A 24,325-nucleotide genomic window follows, 5' to 3' on the forward strand; every position below is an offset into this window, starting at 1 on the left:
TCTAAATAAAAATAGGATGATACAAAGATCAATTACAAAGGAAACATCATGAATCCTGGTATGCAAGTAGAAACAAAAAAACTCCTATTAGCTTCTTTACATTTGTGTAAACTCACCCTGAGGGTCGACCTCTTTGGCAATCTTTAAAGCGTCGGAGTTGGCCAGGTCAGAGTTGGCCGGGGAGACGGCCAGCATCAGACAGTTCTCCTTGGTGACAAACTGCATTAACATGTCTCTTATCTGAAACTCAATGTCGGCAGGCTGGTCGCCCACCGGCACCTTGGTCATCCCCGGCAGGTCCACAAGTGTCAGGTTTAGCACTGTGAGCGTAAAAAAAGAAAGAAAGAAGAGAAAACACAGCTAACTCAAAACTAAACTTACTGATGCTCTACACACAGATAAAATCTTCACCAAAGTGTGTGCGGAATAAGGCTGCGTCAGCCTCACCGTGCGGAGAGTAAACACGCAGGTTGATGGGCACAGGGGAGATGCCCTTGTTGGCTCCAGTCGCGCGATCCGTCTCCGCCTCGATCTCCTGCCGGACCTCATCAAAATCTGTAAACTTTTTACCCTTACAGTGGAGGAACTCGGCGTATTCTGGAAGAAACGGCAAAAAAGTAAGACATAAATGAAAGCAATGTGACAGAATATCAGAAGATCCGGTGAGGTGGACGGCAAAGACGGTAAACAGAGATGACAGAAAGTTGAATCCAACCCTTTTAACATGATTTTTGTTAATGGGAAATTAAAGGTTTTGAATGTCGATCATAGTGAACGACGCTCAGCTGCAAAGCGATGTGTCCTTGGATGAGACTTAAGACAGATAAAAACTGTTAGGTAACTTAGAGCTTGGTTCATGAAGTAACCCAGTTGCTGTGACCGCGTATTGATTTTAGATTAACGCAAAGTAATTTATGATTCGCACTATGACTAAGCTGTGAGAAAACACTCTCTGCTAGATCCTGAATCAATGTAACAACGTGTAACAATGTGTAACTATGGTAACGCGAGGATGTTGTCATCACAAGTCTATAGAGATGAATGGCAAATGTCCACGGATGGTTTTCCTCTGAGGATAGGGGGACTTATTAGACTCCAGGAGGAGCCGGGGTTAGGTGGGTGATGGGAGAGTGGGTTAAAAGCTGTGCTACTTTCCCAACTGCTGTGTCTTTCCAGGAAGGCTCAAAAACAAATAATAAAATGACAGGGGATGTTATAACAGCTACATTTCAATCAAATAAAATACATAAATAAAGGACAAGAACGTGATGAGAGGAGACTGAAGGTTTGGCCAAGAATGAAGCTCCTGTGTCTGAAGAGAATAAAGAGGGATGTGGATGTGGCAGCCATCGGGATAGAGGTAAAGTATTAAAGGCAGCTGGACTCTCTGTTGACACAAAGATGTTAAATGTAAATCTGTGAAGTGAACTAAGATGCAGTTCATTCAACTACATGCTGACTTTAGGAAACCGAGAAGCGCCTAAAAGAACAGAAGTAAGTGAAAACCTTCCTTTTAGTCTTAAATGAAACAGACTGTGCCAGATGACAGACTTTGACAGATTTGTAAAATATCTGTCTTTTCTTGTTTTTATGACAGGTAGTGTAATAAATTCATTAAGCACTGTATTATGTTTTTACCTTTTACTTATTTCAGAGCATTACACACAAGAAAACTACTGCAATCACCGTTACAGTAGCTCTCCGGCTTTTTCAGCGTCACTGGTTAATGAAAATAAATAGACTCACATCAGCCATCTTTACCAAATTTATTCAGAGTGATGCACAGTTCCCAATAAAATATCAAGACAAATTTCAAGATGTCAAGATTTCTGTACAAATAAGCACGAACAGCTGATCAGCTGTAGATATCAAATATGATTAGCCAGTCAGTGAAGCAGTCAAGATAAATAATTATGCAATTTCAAAGGAATTTGGTGAGCTTTACCGGTGGGCGAGTTCATCAGCTGCAGGACCAGAGGACGGCGGGTCACAATGCCAGAGCCACGGGGAAGAAAATCCCTGCAACACAACAGATGGATGGCAGAGATGATGGTCACTGAAAACAACCACAATGCAGCAGGGCTACAATAACAAAGTACAGTTACTGCCATCCTGATAATTTACTCCAAATATAAAAAGCAAACAAATCCATTCAGAAAAATGAAAGGTTGTGTCATCAATGGTGTGACAGCAGCAGGAGAAAAGAACAGAGAAGAGTCAGTGAATGAAAATAACGAGGCTTTGAAGAGAAGACGAGAAAGTAAGAGAGTAAATGTGTGAATGACATTGTGTGTATGTGTGTGTGTTATAGCAACATATTTCACACAACAGCCGTGGTCCCACCAGGCCACTTAGCTGTTTTCTACGGGGATCAGTTTTGGGAGTGCATTCAATACAGCAGGAAATAAGTAATAAAATAGCAATAAAATACAGGTCAAGCAAGCAAGAGCTTTTTAATCAGTCATATGAAATAATTGAAAATAGATTCCTTGTTTTGCCTGCCAGCAGGTCACTCAACCTGAGAGGCAGCAAATCATCATGTTGAATAAAATGAAGTCATTTAAATTAAATTAATTCAGTTTACAGCTTATAAGAACAGTCTTCTGAATGTGATGACAATAAGCAGTGAGCAGGTATTAAGTGAAAATCGAGTCCAATCAAGTTTCTTTGCTTTTAATAAAACAGCTGCATAATGTGAAAGAGAACATGCTAACTGGAGTGTGCATGCGCTCATTATCTGTGCATAGTGGCCCTTGTATAGTCCAAAGATGACTGCCTCGAGTGTGATGACCAAACCCTAAATAAGGAGCCAAGATGGCTGATTCATTTATGTGTATGCCATACTACAGCCACAGACAGAAAAAAAGCTCATTGGCTAATGCCTTTTGATTGACAAGTTGTGAACAAGCAGGCGTCCTGTTTTTTTTAACCACATGTGATCCTTCATTCTGAAGGTTTGATCAAGACTTACAAAACAGATTTAATGTTTTATTCAGTATGACTCCAAATGAGTGAGTGACTCCATAAAGTCTGCAGCAAATTGTTTACTGAGGTTAAGACAGAGTCATTTCCTCATAGATCTCTATCGGACAGCAAGACTTTTTTTTGCAACCACAGCTATTGCCATCTGGTGGCTTACAGACAGATTGCAGGTTTCCAAGAGTTGGATTAGAATAGAATAGAATGCCTTTATTGTCACTATACAGTTGTACAATGAGATACAGACTATTACTATTCTGACCAATATTTGCCACTCACCACTTTACGATTCGTTGAATAGGCGGTGCCTTCATGGAACAGTTTGCTTTTGTGTGTTTTGACGCTTTTAATTTTTGTAAAGAAAGAATCAGTGTATTTTAACCAAAAACCACCAAAACATGACTAATGAACATCACAGCTAAATCATGCGAATGGTGACAAAGAAAGAATGAAACAGGTGTTTGATATCCTTATTTCTGCTGCTTATTTCTGATTAACTGTATGTGTCCATCCAAATGAATGTGTTCTGCATACAGCTACTGACACTGATTGTGTGCGTCTGAGCTGTAAAGCAGCTCATCCAGATGACTGCCTGCCGGACAGTTATGCTTTCCACTGCACAAGATCTCTTTTATCCTGGAGCTATTCAGATGCAGCATCAGCGTCAGCTCACCTCTTACACCGCGTGCCCTTCAGCTGATGTGACACCAATTTCTCAGCGATGCGAGGTTTTCTAGTTTTCTCTCCAACAGTTTCAAGTGAAGCTTACTTGTAGTCGCCTCAGCTTAATGACAGAAATGCAATCAAGCTACAAAACGTTTTCGATTTACACAATGTAAAGACAAACTGTTCAGTATCTGATGAGAGAGCTCAACACTGGGCAACTGAATGTAACATTCATAAGAAATAGATGAGGTCTCTGTTTGAACCTGAGGCAAAGCCCGAGGCAGCTCGGAGTCATGAGATGAGAGTTAATCAGGTCTGAGCTGTGTTCTCTGACGAATTCACCGATCTGATGTGAAAGCTGGTGAGCACAGTGGGAAGTCTGTCAAAAAACACGCAGGGATGTTACACAGAGATATCATTAGTCTGATCTGTCTGTGCTTAAACTGCTGTAAGTATCTGCCTACCAGCACCTTTAAGCTCAATAATGAACGTTTTCCTGTTAATTGTTCTTCTTGTTCTCTTCTTATGACTTGGAACTGGCCAAGAAGCAGTCTGCTACACAGCAGCATAATACTATAAGAGAATAAGCAAGAAATTGGTAGTAAGATACTCTCAAATTGATCCCCAAAAAAACAGACAATACAGGATTTCTATCTTGAAGAAAGTGTCTGTTTCTGAAAGACTGAACCGTGTGATATAATCTCATAAATCCTAAAACTGCAGGTTGCTGAGTTGTGCAGATATTAATCCAGCACATCTCTTAAACTACGATCAGCAAGCTTTGACCGGGCGACTATCAACAAAGACATGTAAAATCTGTTTGCTTATTAGCAACAGCTGCTACTCTGAGCTCAGCAGCAGCAGAGCGCTTTATTCTGAGTGCTGTTTCAGAGCCAGCGCTGTTCTGTTGGTGCCTGTAGAACAAAGCAAGCCAGATTTCTCATCATCCACTGTTTGTGTGTCTGTCCTTTCTTTTACCTGCCCAGCAGACAGATGGTCTTGACTGCGGGTCTTCCTCTCGCTCCTCTCGCTCCACTCCCAAACACCCATATTTCCTCTGCATTGCCAAGGAAACTGTCATATCCCTGAAAACACCATCAACATCCTCATTTCTTAATTGCTCATCACCTAATGTCTTCTTCAGAGAGGATGCCAGCCCCACCTACCCCCAACCCCCAACCCTCCTCAGATACATCCCCCACAGTGAGGTGAGGGACCGGAAACTGTCATGGTTGTGTGACTGCCAAATGTACTGAAATAATCACCACAGCACACTTTAAAAAAAAGGAAAAAAGAAAGAAACAAAGCTGACACAAGAGGATTTGTTTTTACGACACAAAGAGACATACAGAGAAACACGCTGTCTGTGTTTAGGTACATTAAGTATCTTCTGCAAGCACTCACCCACAGTGTAAGTGCACTGAGCACTTTGAGTCCTAACCACTGTATCTGGGAAATACATTATTGGTAATATTCTTCAGTTGCATGGATTGATGAACGGACCTGTCGAACAATCCGTGTGAGTAGTAGGCAGCAGGAAGATGTGCACCCTTACAATCATTGAAAGAAAGAAAGTACACCCTCGTTTGACTCTAAGGTTTCTTGTATCAGGACATAATAAGAAAATCATCTGGTCCTTAGCAGGTTCTAAGATTATTTAAATAGAACCTGAACTGAACAACAACATATGCTATAATACACTGTGTCATTATCTAGTTAATAGAATCTAAGCCAAAACAAAGAAGCATTCCTATGAAAAACTACATAGACACAATGATTCAAAAGCTTGCAGAACCACCTTTAGCTTTATGTACTCCTTTCTGTATCACTTTATCAGTCTCTCACATTGTTGTGCAGGAAGTTTGGCCATTGCAAAAACTTGATTCTTTTCTTTTTTAGCTATTCTGTTGGAGATTTTCTTGCTTTGCTTGGGATCATCGTCCAGTTTCATCACCCAAGTTCAGCGTAGCTTTAGCTCTCAGACAGATGGCCTCACATTTGACCCTAAAATACTTTTGTATAGCCAGGAGTTCATGGTCAACCCAGTGACTGCAAGGTGACCGGGTCCTGTGGCTGCAGAACAAGCCCAAATCATCATCATGCCTCCACTGTGTTTGTCAGCTTGTATGAAGTGGTTGTGCTGATGTGCTGTGTTTGCTTTTTGCCAAACACAGTACTGTGCATTACAACTCCAATGCTCTGCATCATGACCAACCATCTCCCCTCTCAGAAGTCTTGTGGATTTTTCAGATGCAACGTTGCAAATCTAAGCTGTGCAGCCATGTTCTTCTTAAAGAGAAGAGGATTTTTCCTTCCAAACAAACAAAACTTGTTCACTTTTTTCTAATTGTACTTTCATGTACTTTAAGATTTAAGATGCTAACTGAGGCCTGTAGATCCCGAGAAGTCGCTGTTAGGGTGTTTACAGTTTCACTCTGACCTTGGAGTGCTGGGACATCCACTCCTGGAAGGACTGACAGCTGTTTTGAATGTTTTCCATTTAAATAATCCTTCTTGCTGTAGAAAGATGGACATAAATTTGTTTTGGAAATGGCCTTTTAACCATTCCAAGACTGGTGGGCAGCAACAGCTGCTAATCATGTACATTTAATTATCAGCACCTAGCTGCTATTTACCTTTTTAAATGAACAAATAAACAAAGAATAAAATAATATGTCAGTCTTCTTATTCATCAGATGGTTTTTATTATGACCCAATATGTCAAACATTGGACTTGAAAGAACGCGTGCTTTCTTTTTAAATGAAACTAATGTGTCGTGTTGGATGCATATGGCCATTTTGAGCTATTTTGCACTCACCCTTAATTGTTTCGTCAAGTAACTTTGTGAAAAACACAAAATTAGCCCCCAGTATGTAGTACTCTGCACCAAATTACAGCAGTTCTAAATCTGCATTTCCCTCAGTCTCTATCTATGTAGATATACCGCGTATATATTGTAGGATACCATAAAACCATCAAAACTAATCAATTGTGAGCACAGTGAAAAGAGGAGGAAGGTGCTTGAGCATGTGTGAAGCATGTGTGTCTGCTGCAGCTGAATAACTCAAAGCAGATTAATCAAACTGATGTATTTTTAGGTTCCAAGACACTCATAGAAAAGAACCTGATAGATTTGACTTTTGGAGGCACTCGGGCTAAGCCTCCATCACTTGATGTTGTGCACAAACACACAAAAACACGCCTACGCAGCTAATAAGCACCAGCTGCTGTGGAGTAGTGACTCACTGCTTTTTGTAATAAAGTCTACCCTCTCAGTGGTACACAAATAAATGCCAGGGCCACGAGTACACACATGCACACAGACTGTCTTATTCCCTCGTGTAGACCTGACTGTTTTAATCAGTACAAAGAGCTCTACTTAAAAGAAATCTTACATAATAATTAAATACAAGTTTGCCCAACAGTACGTCAACAACTACAGCTCTCAGGATGCCTGCACAGCAACAGTTTTGGTACAGGACGTGCTCATGATGTTCCAGAGATAAGCATGAAGAGAACCGAGCAGCAGGAAACACCTGGAGCGAAGACAGCTGAAAACAGCGCTTGAAATATGGTAAAAGGTTGTCAACAAAAGAAATGTAGCAACTGTCATTAATTGTAATTGATGCATGTTATGTTATCTGCTGACACAAGAGGGGGCATCAATTTGAAGTGTGCTTTCTAGTGGAGATCTGCTGTGACCCTCTTCATGCACATCTCCCCATCCGGATGGTTTATGGTCAAAGTGTTGTATGGAATAATGAGAATTGTATGGAATAAAGAGATTGTTGATTGAGCATTTATACACCGAGTGTTGTTCTTCCTTCAGCCCAAAGATCAAAGAATTGAGGATTTAACATCACCCAGGATGGGTTTGCCTTGTATATGTTTTAGATACTCTCTATAAGACACTGTAATATTCCCAACAACTCTAGCTCAGTATGCAGCTCTGTTGCTCTCAGCAAGTGCGTCACCTCACTTCCGATTCCCAGACACAGTCAGACACTGAGCCTCATCTAATCCCGCTCTAATGCGTGCAGCATTACGAGTCCTGACAGCGGTGCACCAGCACAAACAGGCAATTTTCCCTCCCGGCAGCGTTTGTGTTTTGGCAGAAGGACACTGTTTTTACTGATGAATAATGGACGCACACGTGCACACATATTCCCATAAACCACACTGGAAGGTGGAGCCAATGAAAGGGCCGTTTGTTGGATATGTGGGCATCGAGATTAGACCGGAGCCAATGGGAGAATGTGTTGGAGGCGAGCTGCGGCCCAAACAGAGATTAGTGGTAATCCTCTGTAGCAGTATCAGAACGAATGATGTCCTCTCTTCTCTCCGTCTCTCACCAACTGTTTCCCCACTCCTACTGTGCCCACACTTTCTTCTGTTTCTACACTTTAACTCGCTCTTTAAGGCATATTTTATTACTGCATTTGAGTCCCATAAATGCCTCATGATTTCCTGATGATCGATTTCCTTAAAACAACATTATTATTTGCTCCTAAATGGAGCTTAGGTATTGTTTCATTTTGAATTTACTAAACATTATCTGTTTCCAGCTACTCATTTGTGTGGATTTCCCACTTTTATTTGCTTTATGTGGAGCATTGATCAGACAAAATAAGACATTTTGACCAAACAATTAATCGGTTAATAAAAAACATGTCATGTGAAGTGGTAACTAATGAAAAAAATACTTCAAAAAGTCTTGAGTTGCACCTTTATTTACCAATTTCTGAATAGAGTTCGTTTTTAAGAACTATCCAGAGAATTGTGAATCACTCCTTCCAAATAAGAAGAGCTGAAATATACACTTACTGGCCACTTTATTAGTTACACCTAGCTATGTTTTTAGCTGACAGGAGTGGCACCCGGTGTGGGCTTCTGCTGCTATAGTTCTTCTGCTTAAAGGTTTAACATGCTCTGCGTTCAGAAATGCTCTTCTGCATACCTTGGGTGTAATGAGTGCTTATTTCAGTTACTTGTGCGGTACTATCACCTCGAAGCAGTCATTTTCACCTCTGGCATCAACGAGGCATTTTGACCCAGAGAACTGCTGCTTGCTATTTTTCTCTTTTGCAGACCATTCTCTCTAAACCTGAGAGATGTATTTTGTAGGACAACCCCAGTAGATCAGCAGTACTCAGATAAGCCTGTCTGCCACCAAATCACCTTTCTTCCCCACTTTGATGCTCAGTTTGAACTTCAGCGGGTCACCTCAACCCTGTCTACACACCTAAATGCAATGTGACTGTCTTATTAGACCTTTGTGTTAAGAAGCTGTTGAATAGGTTTATCTAATAAAGTGTCCAGTGAGTGTAAATAGATGGAAAATTAGCAGATATCAATTTAAACCAAGAAGAACAATCTTGCTTGTTATATTTGTTCGACCCTCAAATCCCTCAAGTCTCTGCTTTCTTTACTAGTCCATTTCACTCAGAATCATGCAAGACGTTAACACTACGGGGAAAGTAAAGTAAAATGTTACCACTTGATTAATTAGAGCTATTACAAACTCTACAAGTCTAACTTTGCTGATCACATCCAATGGAATCAAAGAAAAAGATTCACGTTTTAGGCATGAGACTCACTCACGTTATTCTTCATAAGCAATTAATTAAGTTAGCCCTCTACATCCCTCCCACCACCTCCCACTGGGGTTTGATTTGAACAAAGTAAAGGCTTTAATCTAGTGACAGGATAATGTCCTGCTGCTGCTCATCAGAACACTTTACACCCTTTCAGTGTTATGTAACATGTGGAAACAGTTATGTATCCTAAACCCTGTGCTGGGGTTAAAACAGTGATGGCAGCAGGGAGAGAAAAAAAACACTTATGTTGGAGTTTTATGTTACTGGGCTATTCCAGTGCTCACAGCCTGCACTGATAACAAAACGCCTGACACACCTCAGCAAACAACAATCTTTGTTATCTCCATTTTCTCACCACTCATCGCCTAAATATATGAGTCATTATTCCCTTAGGCAATCCTAAGAAAGACTGCGGGACATCTCCTGGCCTGTCTCAATATGAGCATGAATCCTCTGCTAAAAAAAAAAAAGCAAAAAAAAAAAAGCTATTGTTTCTATAATCCACTGACTGGCCCTTTTAATCTTCCATAATGACATGACTATAATACACGAAGAGCAGAAGAGCAACCCTCACTTCCAATGATATAATCAGCATTTGGCTTTTTCCAGAGGAATCAGTCAAAGAGCTGTCCGTGGTGCTGAAACTGAGCAACTCTTGCAGCTAAGCCTTTGCAAACATCATTCACAGCGACTACCAAGCTCTCCTGATAAACTCAACATACTGATCTTAAACATCCCGGTTATTTTCTGTAATAGCTTTCTATGCCATCTTATGTGGATTTGTCCCATCAGCGGAGTCATCCGACTAACAATGAATTCAGCAAGAAAAATTCATTTTACTGAAAGAAATCTGCAGCACACAGCTGCTGCTTTTCCCTTTTAGTGACTGTTTTTCCTTCGACTTTCTAAATCACCTCATTCTGTTTTCCTCCAACGTTCAGTATATGAACTGTTTTTGTCTCCCTTTAACATAAATGGTACTCTACACATGTAACAATAGTGGATTTACCCCCACCCTCACGGTTACTGGGTACTAACAGGTTTCACTCAGCTGGCACTGGAAGTGTTTGGCAACGAAGACGAGTAGAGCTCTCTTGCTTTGTCTGAGATAATTAGACCTGTGGGAGCCTTAATTACTGACTGGGAGACGGCCACAAATGAGAAAGAGCGGATGAGCTCAAATTCATATTCATAATTATGTCTTGTTTACTGCCAGGCAGGCAAGCCAATGATTCGGCCGGGTCAACACGGAGAGAAATAAATCTGCAGAAGGCCAGATAGCTCATTTATTGTCAATTAAAAGCCAAACATTAAAAGATTTCTGTACTGCAGATCAAATACCCTCGGATGTCTGGCCTTGATGAAACTACAGTGGCGTCTATCAGTTTCTTCTGGCAGGTTGTAGACTAAACACTTAATCGGATTATTGGAAAATTATTCAAAACTTTAAACAATAATAAAAATGAATCACTGTTTGTCACCATAAAGGCACATTTAAAAAAGTTTTCCATTTATTGTTTTAAAGCGGAAAAGGAAAAAGAAGCAGTTGCATCTTCTTTAGTCGTGACAAGAGAATGTTTGGTGATGAAAGCAGAGATTACCCATATGGAAAAGAAATAGAAAAAACTTATAAAAGACTTGCATCGGATTTGGCTTGCTTCATATTGTGAATCATATAAGGCTTATATGATTTACTCATGAAAGTGGCCACTTTCTCATTACTTTCATATATTGTTTTAGTAAGTATCCAAAACATACAAGTTTCATTTATATAATTTTTCAACAGATCTTATATCTGTTTTCACTCTTGTATGCTTTTCATTCAAGTTTCACACAAGACAGATACAAACTTTATAAGATTTATATATATCTTTTCCATATGGGTAAAGAGAAATACTTCAAAATACAAACACATTATGATGACTGAGCATCTTGATTTGTGCTGGCACAGTGCGTTAGTGTGTTTGTTATGATCATGTTTTTAGTTTAACCTCACTGCCTTTGACAATGCCCGAGCAGAACTTCAATTTAGAGATTCATGAGTTGGGGAATCAGAGTTTAAACTGTAAGAAACACCGTGAGCAATAACAGCAAAGGAGAGATGACAAAGACACGGAGGTAAATTTGATTAGTGCCCCGTGCTCTCATGAGGTTACCACGGAATAGCTCAACTGCTTTTAGCTGCCTTCGTCCCTGAGTCACAGCTGCCAGACACGTAGCATCACCCAATCAAAATCTAATCCACCAAAGAGGAAAAGTGTCTCTCAAACCCTTTTTGACAGCATTTCTTTAACTGTGTATTTGTTAGTTTTAACCTAAATCCTTTAACAACTACATAGCAAAAGCTGTTTGTTTATGATCACAAGGCTCGAATGAACCTGTCCACTTATCTATCTCCCATTCATGTTCTTTCTTTCCCCCTAAAATGACATCCAGTTCAGCTGAGCAACAGACAAGCTGTAAACAGCCATTAAACTGATGCAGCAGTTTTCTGTACGTTGTTATTGGCTGTCTGGGATAACCATAAAAGACACATTTGGGGTGGGGTTGGGCAGTTTGCACGAGGAATAAAATCAATAGCGCCCTGTTTGTTTTTATTGACATAAGAATTATGAAATAGAAGCAGTTTAATGGAAGCTGGACTTTCTGTGAGGCACCAACACAATTCACTACTAGAGACGGGGAAATGGAAAAGAAAGAAGCTGTGGCACGTGTAAATGCAGCGTATTGGAAAAATGTGTTTAGTCAGAAAACACAATGGGTCAGTGGGGGAGGTGAAGCAGAGGACGATCAGGAGGATGGGAGAGCCTGAGCTACGTCACTGCAGCTGGACGAGGAAAGCTGGCAAGCTAAAAATGCAGCAGGCCACAAATTTTCACGAGATGCCAAAGACCGCAGTTCCTACAAATCACCCGCTTGGCATTGAAATCCACCACCTTTGTGTAATAAAGTTTAAAATCTCATAATTTGTCTAAACCATTGCTCCTTTGGGTAAGACAGCATAATAAGGCACAAAGCTGTTTCTATGACAACAGATGTGTGAGTGCAGCACAGCGTGGTCCAATCGTGAGGGTGAAGAGATCAATTTAATAGCAATTACTGGGAATAAAAAGGCTCAAAAGCGAGGCGTTACATTAGTAATAAGATGCCAGTAGCAGATATAAAAGTTTAGCTCACTTTAACATAATGTGCTTTTCATTCCAGAGTTTTATTCTGAATTTTGAGCTAAGTTTGCAGGTAGATTTGCCAGAAATAAAATGTTCATTCAAACAGTGCACTTACTATAATCTACATCAGCAGTTTCTTGTGGTACTGTGTTGTGTAGAATAGCTGTCGAGGCTTTGCAGTATACTAGCGTCAGCAGCCGGTTGCTGTTGTACTGTTATTTTAGTATTCCGACTGTAATCTCCATATATAACTGCATGTTCTCACCTTTATTCAGAAACATCTGAACGTTTTTGTAATGAATTCCTTTATTTTTACAGCAGGTAGAGTGTAGAGTACACTTACAGGTAAACAGCAGGTCAGCCTCCCCTACTACCATTTAAGATGGGGATTATAGAGGCCATGTGGTGAACTAGGTAGACCTACAGAGCTATGCCTAACAGATGGATCCTTTCCTTCTGTGTCCAGTGGGATAGATGGTATTTTGTCTTGGAATACCAAAGCCTTGTTGAGTGTTGGGGTGAGCTGGCTTGGAGCAGAGTGTGCATACACTCTGCCCTTCCTTAAGCAGGAAATACTGCTGAATCACACAGTGTATGTGTGTGTGTGTGTGTGTGTGGGGGGGGGGGCATCTTTGAACCCATTAAAAAAAAATCTTCAGATCCAGCGAAATACAAGAAAGCAGGAGCAGACTGACAGATAGAAGCACCATCAGTGTTGCCTGCATGCAGTAAGCTTCACTTACAGTATTATAAGCACGGGCAGACAGATGGATGAGCTGAGCTGGAAGGGCTCAAAGCTCAGGTGGACTCTCATTCTGTGTGTGTGTGTGTGTGTGTGTGTGTGTGTGTGTGTGTGTGTGTGTGTGTGCAAGGTCACACAGCAGCCTTGCATACTCCAGATTCTGTTCCCTTCCTGTGTTTTGTATCATCAGCACAGCAGTTGTGGCAGAATGAAAAAGCTGTGCATGTTTGCGAGGCTAAAGCCTCTTCACTGACACACACACAGAGCAGGCATCATCCTGCACCCTTCCCTGCTCAGGATTAAATAGCCTTTGGGCAACAAAATGGGAGCCTTGCTACAGAAACAACACTTCCACCAAGCAAGCTGTGACAGTACATGCTGCACAGGAAGTCAGCTTCCAAACTGACCCTGCCTTTGTCACAGATGTCAGTGGATTTACAATGAAAATTTTCCTTTAACTGAAGTCATTCAACAACAAATCGGGCACGTTTGGAAACTTACATCAAGCACGGGAATCATAACAAGATCATAATAAGTCTTTGTAACTTGAATATGTGGTTCTTGAATGCATCACAAGGTAGTTAACAGATAAACTACTCCGGGGATTTATGAAGGCCTAACAAAATAATCTGCCTCACGGTGTGCTCGAGGGTTTACAACGACAGAAAGTGCGTTGAATGCCCATTTATTTGAAGCTTTCGGGTCTAAGTGATGTATTTAAACCTGGCCGGGGGGGGATGGGGACTTGGATGTAAGAGCTCCTTCTTGCACGGTGCACCGGAGGCGCACCAGCATCCACTACAGCCTGGAAAAGCCTACTTACTTCCCGACGAAGTTCTCCAGCACCGAGCTCTTCCCGGCGCTCTGTCCTCCCACCACGGCGATCTGCGGCAGGTCCAGGTTTGCGTTTTGCCCAATGGCCGTGAAAGCATCCTGCATGCGGTTCACCAGAGGAATCAAATCCTCCATTCCCCGGTTCCCCATCTTTGCGGCGCGAGAGGATGATGGGCTAGCTTCCTTGACAGAACAGGGACGGATCTATGGCTTTATCTTCCTCTGCGCCCCTCCTCGCCTCCCTCAGAGCGTTCAGAGGGCGTTCAAGTCAGCGCGCACTCACCGGCTCACTTCTCGCTCTGCTTCCTCATTTACGGTGCTCTTCGGTGTGTCAGATCACCTCAACCCAGCAGTCTCTCCAACACTCTCCTCTCCAAGCACCGCAGGGGGGGAGGAGGAGAAGGATGAGCTCTTGTATTTTACCAGGAGATCCCTGCAGTACTCCACACCCACCGCGAGGTGGTGACACCGGTAGATTTCTCTCGTATAAATCATTTGCAATTTGAAAACAAACTCAGAGTATTTTTCATATTAAAGTAAATATTTTTTAACTCACCTGAGCGAATATGAATGGCCTTTTATATTTATGTTGTGTTTAAATTTGTGATTGCTCTCAGTTTCAATTATGAAAATGTGTATTTTATTACCTTATTTTTTGACACTTTATTAAATATAATGATAATAATAATAACAACAACTTTATTTGTGCAGCGCTTTTTAACATACAGTTACAAAGTGCTTCACGGGTTGGATAAAATCCCACATTAAGTATACGTTTACACAATTAGACACACAAACACTTGACTGCATACAGACATATTAGAAGAACAAGAGCCAAAAACAAAGAGTGAAAGATTAAGAGAACACTGTCCTATAGAAATTAATTTTCAGCGGTGGTTATTTGCAACATAGATAGAGTGAAAAACATAATGAGCTCAACCTACAACCAACATGACAGTATACTAACACAACAATGCAAGTCTTAAATACATGTAATGTAAACAGTGCCACCGGTGCTAAGTGGTATTCTGCTATTTAATGTTCACCTCTAAAAAGCTTTATTTTTATTAACTATGTCACATTAGCTGATAGATAAAATAATAACGACATTATTTCGAAGCCTGCTTACTCTACGTCCATCATGCGTTTTCAGTTCTCCAGGCAGCCACTAAGGGGTGACACGGTCCACCAGTTTGATCAGAGGTTATGGCTTCAGCTTTTATGCAAGTTCCACCGTTGCAGGAAAGTGCGAGTGTTTAACTCTTCGATTTGTTTTTACGTTGACAATTAACACCCAGCGAGGTTTACGTCTCTGGGGGCAGCTGTAGGAAGGTAAATACGACAAAGAGTCCCTGCAGGGGAGGTTTATCTTTGAGTTAGTTGAATGCTATGCTAAGCTAACTTGTTTGGGTCAGTGAGTGAGCGGCGGAGGCTAATGTAGCGTTAGCTTCGTTCATTTTATGGAAGGTGTAGCTACACTTCAGTTATCAACATAGGCTCGATACTGTGGGCATATTTAGAGTACCATTCTGCTTTCTTTGACAGACTAGCGGCTAACATGCGGCTATCTGTATGAAGCGGGATGGGAGAGGAAATGAAAGTAAACTTAGCAAACCAAAAAGTTCATTATTGTTAGCTCCCTTGCTAACGCTAGCCAGTTGTCATAATGAAATATGAGAGCGACCTGTTGTCTCACAGGAGGTGCGCACTGTCATTAAGTGTGCCTTAACAACAAATAGTTGGTCTGATAGCAGAGCAAGTAATCACGTTTTTCTTCCTCCCAACAAGAGACCCTCTGTCCTAAGAGGTGCCACACATTGACGGCTCTGACAACTCGTTGCAACGTAACGGATTAAATCAGAGCCCGTGATGTTCAATCCGCACATCCATCAGCAGCAACAGCAACAGTTTCACCAGCAACTGCGGCAACTACAGCAACTTTTCCAGCAGCAGCAGCCTCCGCCTCCCCCGCCGCAGCCGCCTCCCGGACACCATGTGGCCCATCACCACCAGACGCCCCGGTAAGCCTGTTAACTCAAGACCGGGGATTATGTAAGGCCCTCCGGATGACCTGTATTCTAACTGCCCGTCCCAACACCTGTTAGGGCTACATTTATGATTTCAGATATTTAATTAGTGGTCAGAAAGTAGTCAAGGTTTATTTTGACTGCTGCCTTTCATTATTATCTAGATTACTCAAAGGTTATGTGTTATAATCCCTCTTTTACACGTTGTATGAAGCGTTTGCTGCAGAATTTCTGACCTCAGACCAGTAACACAAAATCACATCAGATTCGTTAAGGCATCTTCCACAGTCAACCAGTCTATAGTCTAATTACAGGTAACAGGTAATCTAATTACCTGTTCACTGTAACGCAATGCCCCGATTTGAAAACCATATAAAAGCGATAAAGCTGTCCTATATAAATAAGCCTTTTTTAAAAAATATATTTGCTTATATTTAACTTGATGTCAGTAATGTGTATAAAGAATTTGAGTTCTATGATGTTCGTCTCTGTGTGTCAACTTAGCATCTAGACACTTCCTGCAAAGCCTTGCTGCAGATTATTGTTTGGTATTGTTTGTCTCATGTTAAGTCAGCTGTAGCTCAGAGAAGGCAATGATAATTTTGGATCTTTTTTTAACATATATATTTTTTTCTTTAAATTGTGAGGTTTTAAATTGCATTTGGTCAATTCAGCAGAAGACGTTTCTCATCGGCAGTCGTTTTCACAAGTGTTCGTGAGCTTGAGCAGTGATTCCACTACATAATCGCATAATCTGTTTTGAGTCCAGACTCTGAAGATTGTGGTCATTAATACTGGTTTTTAGCCTAGTCCGTTGCACATGGAGATTTTCTTTGATTCTCCGGTACTGGAGAGAGCTGGAGCCTATCCCAGCTCTCGTAGGGCGAGAGGAGGGGTACACCCTGGACAAGTCGCCACAGGATTCAAAACCAGGACCTTCTTGCTGTGAGGCAACGGTGCTCCATCTTGCTAGGCTGATTCTCAGAATTGTTTAATGATATTATTTACTGTAGATGAAAGACTGGTTAAGTTCTGGCATGTTATTTTTATATCCAGGCGTGTTGCTACTTAATGTAATTAATTATATGTTCAACCACATGGCCTTTACACTACACATCAAATTCAGAGCATGTATTCTTCAAAAAACAATATAGTTTCTAATTTTCAACATTATTTATGTTGTCTTTCTGCAGTTATCCATAAGATTTTGGTTTTAAATAATACGCAAATTATGTATTCGTTTTTTTTTATATACATTGTTTTGTGTCCCAACCTTTTTTGGAAGGAAGCTTTTTATTTCTCCATTTTTAATCCTCACTTAAACTCGGGTTGAATATTTTCTTCTCTTTCCTCATCCTTATTCTGAGGACGAGCGAAGATGGCAGCAAAATCTGTCAAGCCAGCTTTAGTATGATGGTTGCGTGTAAAATAAATTCTCAGGTTGTTAAGAAGGCGGAAAAAATTTCCATGGCTCTGAGGGATTTGTTATTTACCCCAGACACTCTGCCTTTAGCTTCAGATTTGAGTGAGAATGTGAATTTTTAAATAATAAGACATGTTACTTTCTTGTGTGTATTTCTTTCCCAGAACCATTCCTGTTGCCCCCCAGACAGCACCCCCTCCCCGGATGGTCAACCTGAGCCATGCCTCACAGACGACCATCATCGCCCCCAATCCCATGCTGCAGGGTGCTTTACTGATGCAGCAGATGCAGGGTACGGTGTGAGCATAAAAATGGCAATACCTGGAAATCTCAAAGAGCAGAAGATGTCACGTAACATTTTCATGTATATTGTTTTTTTGTTTTTGCTTTTTTAAAGCAAGCCCTTATAATAATTAGTTTCCTTCTTTCCTTTCTTGTTGTGCTTGCGTGCAGGTAACATGCGGGGCTTTGGGATGGGTGGGCAGCAGTTTCGGCAGTTCTTCACAGCAGGGAACAGGTCGTCCCTGCTCGGGCCGGTTCCCATGGGCATGGCTATCAAGTCTCCCATCATGGGTTTCCCAGCTGCACGACCCTTCCACCCACATCCCCGCTACTTCAACAACAACAACACCACCACCACTTCCGCAGCATCCTCTGCCTCCTCTTCTTCTTCTTCCATGGTATTTATAACAGCGGTATTGCAGTTACTGTGTTCATTGTGTGGGTTCAGCTCAGATTACCATCCGAGTGATCAGGGTTGGACAGTACAGCGTGTTTTTGATTATCTTTGTTGTAAGCAGTGTGAATGCATGAAAAATGATAAGAATCAGGATTTCCATTTATTCTCGACAAATAAGTAGGTGCACTATAGATTCAGTGCACACATTTACACATTGTTTGAGGAATGTATCCCTCAAAAAAACTGCATGGATAAAGTTTTTGGGCTACGATGGATCATTATTTTCTAGTTTTCATGTGATCTGTCTCTGTGAGTAGGATGCTGCAAATCGACAGCCAGACCGGAAGCGGGACAGTGAGCAGATGGCAGCAGGGAGCTCAGATGAGCAACCAGCAGCAGCTAGCAGTACCACTGGAGCTAATGGCAAGACTCAAGCAGGTAGAGCTGCAATTCATCCATACCAGAAACATAGTTATTAGTTAGGGTGAAAGCTGAGGTATAGTGTTAGCTAAATGCCATGTGAATTGAAACTTTTTGTACAAAGTACTTGAAGAATATCAGAGTTAAATATTTTCTTTTTCTCTTTGGTTTGTGTTTTTCACCCACAGATGGCGCTACGGGAGGACTGGACGGGCCAACACAGCTATCTGAGGAGCAACTTGAAGAGCCTGCAGTGAAGAAAAAGAGGACAGAATGGTGGGGAAAGCCAGTTTATTGCTGCTAGCTGTATTAGAAAACTGCACTCAATATTTCTGGAAAATGTAATTTCTTGTACTTGACCAAAAAAGGAAAAAAATGGGGGTCCACTGTACCTACGTTTTTTTTGTTTATTTTTTTTCCTCCCACCGGTTTTGAGAAGGCAAAAAACAAATTTATAAATGTGTTCTTTTTCTTACTCAGTTATTTGAAATTCATAGCATTAAAAAATGGTGGAAACTTTGCTAAACAGAAATGCTTTTTTCTCAGGTCGGAGAAGCCCACAGAACAGGGAGCTGCTGAGGCCGTCACTACGGCAAACACAGATGGGGAAGCTCTTTCCTCGGAGTGTAGCAACAACACAGAGGATGTCCACCCTGAAGGTAAAAAAGAAATTACAAGAAAGCTACCTAAGAGAGTTCAGGCTGTGTTCAAGAGCCTTTCAGGCTCATTAGAGTTGTAAAAACTCTGTTCTTGCCTCATATACTGCATTTCCATGTCTATATGTACATGTTTCAGTTAAAATGCTGCACCCATTTCCTGACCAAAATATAAAGAAATGAGGGGTGATTCAAGACCTTTACACAGTACTTTGTGTTATTGTTGGGGTCTTTTGAGATGAACTCTTATTGGGTGTCTCTTTATCACAAGAACACATCGCTCTGGAAGAAAGTGGCTCCAGAACAGGATCAGACATCGTCGACGCACTCGAGGAGACCAAAGTTGGTGAGGTGAGAGGAGCTTTTGTTTGTGATGTTCAGGTCATAGAGAACATATTATTTTTCATGTACCTAAAGAACTAAAGTCTTGTTGATTTTTATACATTTTTCATAAAAATTCAACACTTGTGGTTCTTCTTTGTAGGTGCATAGCTGTTCGCCAGCCCCGTCCCCCTCTGGCAGGCCTAGTGAGGGTGACCGGCAGGCTAATTTACCAGCAGAGGAAACTTCACAGAGCAAAGATGCCCCTGTAGCTTTGCCCGAGAGCCAGGATGAAGAGGAGGAGGGTGTGGCAGAGGGCTCCAACAAGTTCTATTGTTATCTTTGCAGCATCACCTGCCACAACCAGCAAGTAGGTTGAACGCTGAGCATTAATAATAAGATTTTAACTCCACTCTTTTGTCATTAATGTTCTTCCCTTTGTGTGCTAGAACTTCAGGAGTCATATGAACAGCATTTCCCACCAGCAGAGGATGATGGAGATCCAACACATGAGCAATGCCTGCCTCGTCACCCTGCTGCCGCGAGTGCAGGAGTCTCTACAGGGAGCAAACAAAGATGGGTCAGTTATATGCAGATTTTTTTAAGAAAAGCATAGCAGCTTTAAAAGGTGTGGAATATTTGCACATGTTTTAATGTGCAAATTAAGTTTGAAAGTAGAGGACGACCCTTATGAAGGATGTTCTGTGTTCATTGCAGGGAGAAGAAAGACTTGAAGCGTTGGTGTGCCACCTGTCTCACACACTTCACGAGTAGCATCGCCGACCACCGTCGCACAGAAGAACACAAGGTACATCAGTTTCTCACTACATAGCGCAAAAGTAAAGTTCAAGAAATATTAGAAAAGATTCTGAGTAGTGTTGAAAATGCTCTGCTCCATTTCCTCAGCTTGCCAGTAAAACGGACATGTCCTCCTGTGCGATCTGCAAGAAACACTTCAAGAACTCCCAGATGTTTTTGGAGCACTTGCAGTCCCAGGAGCACAGACAAAAGGTGGGAAAGAAATCCTTTTGTTCTTTCTTTTACACATCAACAAATGTTTTCCCAGAGGAAAAGATGTTTCTTTATTTAGAAAATTTTGGCAAACATGAGAGAGGTTTTGACCTCCCCAAAGGAAAATCACCAGTGTTCCAGTAAAGAAAAGCTTCTTTTGCCAAATACAATACAATACATTTATATTCACAACTATTTATATTCATAACTATATGGAGACTAATCGAGTTTGTATACATAGATGAGGTAAGATTCTCACTTCAATTTTCTCGCTTCTAGCTCCAGGACAAGGATTGTGAGGCCTTCGCCAAGCTTGCTTCATTGGGGACAGAAGGTTTTTCATTAGAAACAGAGGAGGGGACTGAGGAGGAGGAAGGGTTGAGTAATCAAGGAGATGGAGAGGTGAGCTGCATATAAATTATTGTTGGTGATTTCCTTCAGTGAGATGATTGGCAAATGTACAACCCTTGGTTCAGAACTGGTTTAAGATAATCTCTGCGGTAACACATTTCACTGATGCAGGACGGCTGGTCCTCCCTTAAAGAAGCGACTCTAAACGACGTGTCCAGTGATGAGCAGTATGACCCTGACACAGTCTATGGTGAGAGAGGCACTCCTGTGTTTTTTTTCCCCACTCCTGCTTTCTCTTCTCTGATATTAGTATCTTTGTGATGTTTAGTTTCTCATTTCCTTCGTCACAGGGTCCAGTTTTTTAGTTCCAGTCGCAGGTTTTATCTGCAAGCTTTGCAACAAGTTTTACAACTTTGAGTCTTCTGCCCTGCACAGCCACTGCAAATCACTGCAGCACTTTGAGAATCTTAAGGTTTGTCGGTTTAAGTTTTAAGCTTAAAGATAACAACATTATTATTTTCATTCAGTTGTGTTTTGAATTATTTTATTAATTTTTTAATTGCATAACTCAAGCCTTAATCTAGGCATACATGAGCTCTTAAAGGGCCAGTGTGTACATTAATCTGCTGGGGAAACAAGCTGCATGAGTGTATATCTAGAGGCATAATCCAGTATTTTTATGTTGGGGTTTTTTTCCCCCACAGAGGTACAGAGCCTTGGTGAGTCGAAAAGGTGAAGATGCTGAAGACTCGAGAGAATCTGTCCAACCTGCTGAAGGGCTCATGCACATAACAGAAACTGCCTCAGACTGTTCGGATAAAAATCTACTCTCTGATGACACAGATTTAGCGACGAACCTTAAATCCTTGCAGCCCGTCGTCACGCTCACCCAACTTAAAATGCAGATACGGGGCAAGCAAATGGGAAAGCCGGCCGAACCTGAGGCAACCTCAGAGGACTTGTCTACCGCCTCAGCAACCATCACTAGCAACATGGACACATCCCCTGCTGAGGTGCCCGCCAGCAGTAGTGTGGACATGGACTCTGAGCCATCAGCCGCTGCAGAGGATGCCAATGAAGAGTTGGAGGAGAAAGAAGCCCCTGCAACCCAGGGGAAAAAGAACGGGACGGGGAAAGCAAAAGCCACACCCAGACGCAGGTCGGGAAGGGCGGCAAACAGGCGATGAGGACATGATGTGCACAGAAAAGAAACAGGTACAATCACAACCACTGACAGGATGTGACTAAAGAGGTGCTTTCATGGAACAGAGACCAAGAAGTTGGCGGTCGAGCTCCTCACCGCACTGGAAAGTTGGAATTAAATGCACAGAGGAACAGGACTTCTCATGTGAATTGCTCTCCCAGGGTGTGAAATTAACACAATTGCGGGCGAAGCTCTTAATTTTGGCTTTCAGTTGGAAAATGTGGGCCAGCGTCAGCCATCACTATCAGATTACACATTATTATAAAGTCATGTAGTCAAAAATAAAAAGATGAAGTAGATACTGAACTTAAAGCCTTTGTGTTTAGTATCAGTATAATCAGAATAACTAAATAGACCTTTTTTCCCCATTTTTTTTTTTTTTTACAACAAGAACATCCTTGCATTTGATGGCCTCTTTAAACTGATTCCCGTACTTTGGTCTCTGGAAAACTGCAACTAAGCAGATTGTGCTTATTTGTGTAGTCATACTACTACAGAAATTCATAGAGAGGCTGTTGCTTCAACAGGTGACAGACAAAATATATATAAAACATATATATATCTTTGGGTATAATGGCCCGTGGCCCCATTGAAGTTTAATTGGCTTTATCATTCTATCATTCCAAATCTGTGCATTGGTTCAGACACTGTATTATTTAAAACCTAATATTTGATGTCCTGAAGTAAAACTGCACATAGTGTTGTTTGCATACTAACTAAAAAAACAAAGGGTATTATGACTTATACTGTATACATGAAGGATGTAGTTTGGAATTAGGAAATGCTGCTTGGCTGCAAAAAACAAAAGCTAAATGCGAGTTTTAATATACAATCAAATTTGCAGATATAGACGAATCCATAGTTTTGTTTTGGTTTTTACTCTTTTCTTTCTAAGCTGAGTTCCTCCAGTGACATTTAAAATTAAGACTGCTCGCTAAAGTGCTCATTTTCCACCCTGTTGTCCTCAAGAATCGGGAGTCTTAGATGGCTCATTATCAGCTTTTCTCTTTCTTTCTTTTTTTGCGCTAATTCTCTGGCTAGCTAGGTGACTGATGGTTAGTACAACCAACCAGTATAAAAGACTGGACTGATGGTAAAGTGGAGACACTGGCTAATCACACATAGCACATGGTGAAATGTAGATTGTAAGCATACTGCATACTTTTGCAGGTGTCGACATTTGTTTTTAAAACAAACAGGTCTTAGTGGCACATGGACTGAGTGAAGAAAAAAAGCTGAATCTCGGATCTGATCGCAGCCTGGTTCACAGCGTTTCATCTTCTTTTTTTATGAATGGCTGGCATTTTGGGTTTAATTTGATGTTGCTGATGATATTTTGGGCAACAAAAAGAACAAGGCAGTCAGCAGTGGTTCCCTTCACACTGAAAGCAGTTTGTAAGAGCTGAATGTGGTAATGGACACCTGTCGTCAAAATATAGTCTGGTGAAGAGTGTGTGTATTTTTAAAAGGCCATCAGCAGCCAAAAATAAAAGGCTTCTCTTATAGCAGTAAGGCACTTAATCTAAATGATGATTCTTCCCGTTTGCATAAGGCTGCATGCACTTTGTCTACATCTTGTTTTTAAGTTTAAACGCTCTCCTGTCGCCTCCAGGTCAGAATCGATGGCACAGGCTACATTTAGATAAAAACAATTGTTTTCCACTCATCCTTTTTAAAAGCATTCACAGCCCAATGTCATTGTTTTAAGTTGGTGCTTATTTGACTCCAGTTTACCATCATTTTATTTTAGTTGCTGTACCAAGGATAGAAACACAGTTGGGCGATAGTACAAAACTATCAATTAAAATGTAGCAAAGAGTCCTGTAGATTATCCAGAGGTGTTACTCACAGGTGAGGGTGAAATAGGAAGCACCATTTCCTTCATAACCAGCGCTCTGCTCTGGAACATTTCACCCTGTGTTTTAGAGAAGCCTATTATAAACCACAGAGGACTGACTGACACACGTAGCAACCCTTGTAGTCACGTCAGCGACTGTCACATGATTAGTGTTGTATTCTCTCTGAATGAAGGAGACGTGATCTAATCTGTGCTTTTAAGCTCTGAAACAGAACGGAGAGAGGGAGAGGCAAAAAAAAAGGGCATGTAAAGGATGACTTCAAACAAAGCTGTACGTTTCTTATTGTATTTTTATTCAGCTACTGACAAATTGAGATGAACAAACTGGTGATGTTTTCTAACTGCTGGAAGTTTATTGTATTTTTGGATGTTTGTTTTCTGTTTGGGAG

At 41.2% G+C, this 24,325-nt stretch overlaps 2 protein-coding genes across 14 annotated transcripts in view; one reads left to right on the forward strand and one right to left on the reverse strand.

Moving 5' to 3' along the window:
• dnm1a (dynamin 1a) overlaps positions 1–14,395 on the reverse strand; it is a 51,316-nt gene extending 36,921 nt beyond the window's left edge. For 8 of the 13 annotated variants that reach the window (XM_013268302.3, XM_013268303.3, XM_005470354.4 and 5 more), the window contains exons 1-4: positions 13,976–14,394; positions 1,946–2,019; positions 448–597; positions 117–320 (exon numbers count right to left, since the gene is read on the reverse strand). In XM_013268302.3, the coding sequence (XP_013123756.2) occupies positions 117–320; positions 448–597; positions 1,946–2,019; positions 13,976–14,136 (589 nt within the window). In that variant the 5' untranslated portion in view covers positions 14,137–14,394. Of the gene's footprint in view, positions 1–116; positions 321–447; positions 598–1,945; positions 2,020–13,975 lie in introns of all 13 variants that reach the window. The other 5 variants (XM_013268305.2, XM_013268306.2, XM_013268304.2 and 2 more) reach the window with 2 other exon arrangements.
• Positions 14,396–15,135: 740 nt separating this feature from the next.
• On the forward strand, positions 15,136–23,991 carry ciz1a (cdkn1a interacting zinc finger protein 1a). The gene is made up of 16 exons (XM_005470358.4): positions 15,136–15,318; positions 15,775–16,007; positions 17,601–17,728; positions 17,890–18,116; positions 18,433–18,553; positions 18,724–18,811; positions 19,082–19,194; positions 19,463–19,542; positions 19,676–19,882; positions 19,962–20,092; positions 20,230–20,320; positions 20,419–20,523; positions 20,803–20,925; positions 21,046–21,124; positions 21,225–21,346; positions 21,579–23,991. The coding sequence occupies exons 2-16, from the start codon at positions 15,856–15,858 to the stop codon at positions 22,059–22,061; spliced, it is 2,250 nt and encodes a 749-aa protein (XP_005470415.1). The 5' UTR covers positions 15,136–15,318; positions 15,775–15,855; the 3' UTR covers positions 22,062–23,991.
• The last annotated feature ends 334 nt before the right edge of the window (positions 23,992–24,325 follow it).

This window comes from Oreochromis niloticus, linkage group LG7 (assembly GCF_001858045.2).
Source record: "Oreochromis niloticus isolate F11D_XX linkage group LG7, O_niloticus_UMD_NMBU, whole genome shotgun sequence".
NCBI lineage: Eukaryota > Metazoa > Chordata > Actinopteri > Cichliformes > Cichlidae > Oreochromis > Oreochromis niloticus.

Bases quoted from the DNA above. Each gene is read 5' to 3' on its own strand.
- ciz1a (XM_005470358.4), top strand. From the start codon at position 15,856: ATGTTCAATCCGCACATCCATCAGCAGCAACAGCAACAGTTTCACCAG. The intron at 18,554-18,723 runs GTAGAGCTGCAA...TTTCACCCACAG, and splicing joins TAATGGCAAGACTCAAGCAG to ATGGCGCTACGGGAGGACTG. The intron at 19,883-19,961 runs GTAGGTTGAACG...TTTGTGTGCTAG, and splicing joins TCACCTGCCACAACCAGCAA to AACTTCAGGAGTCATATGAA.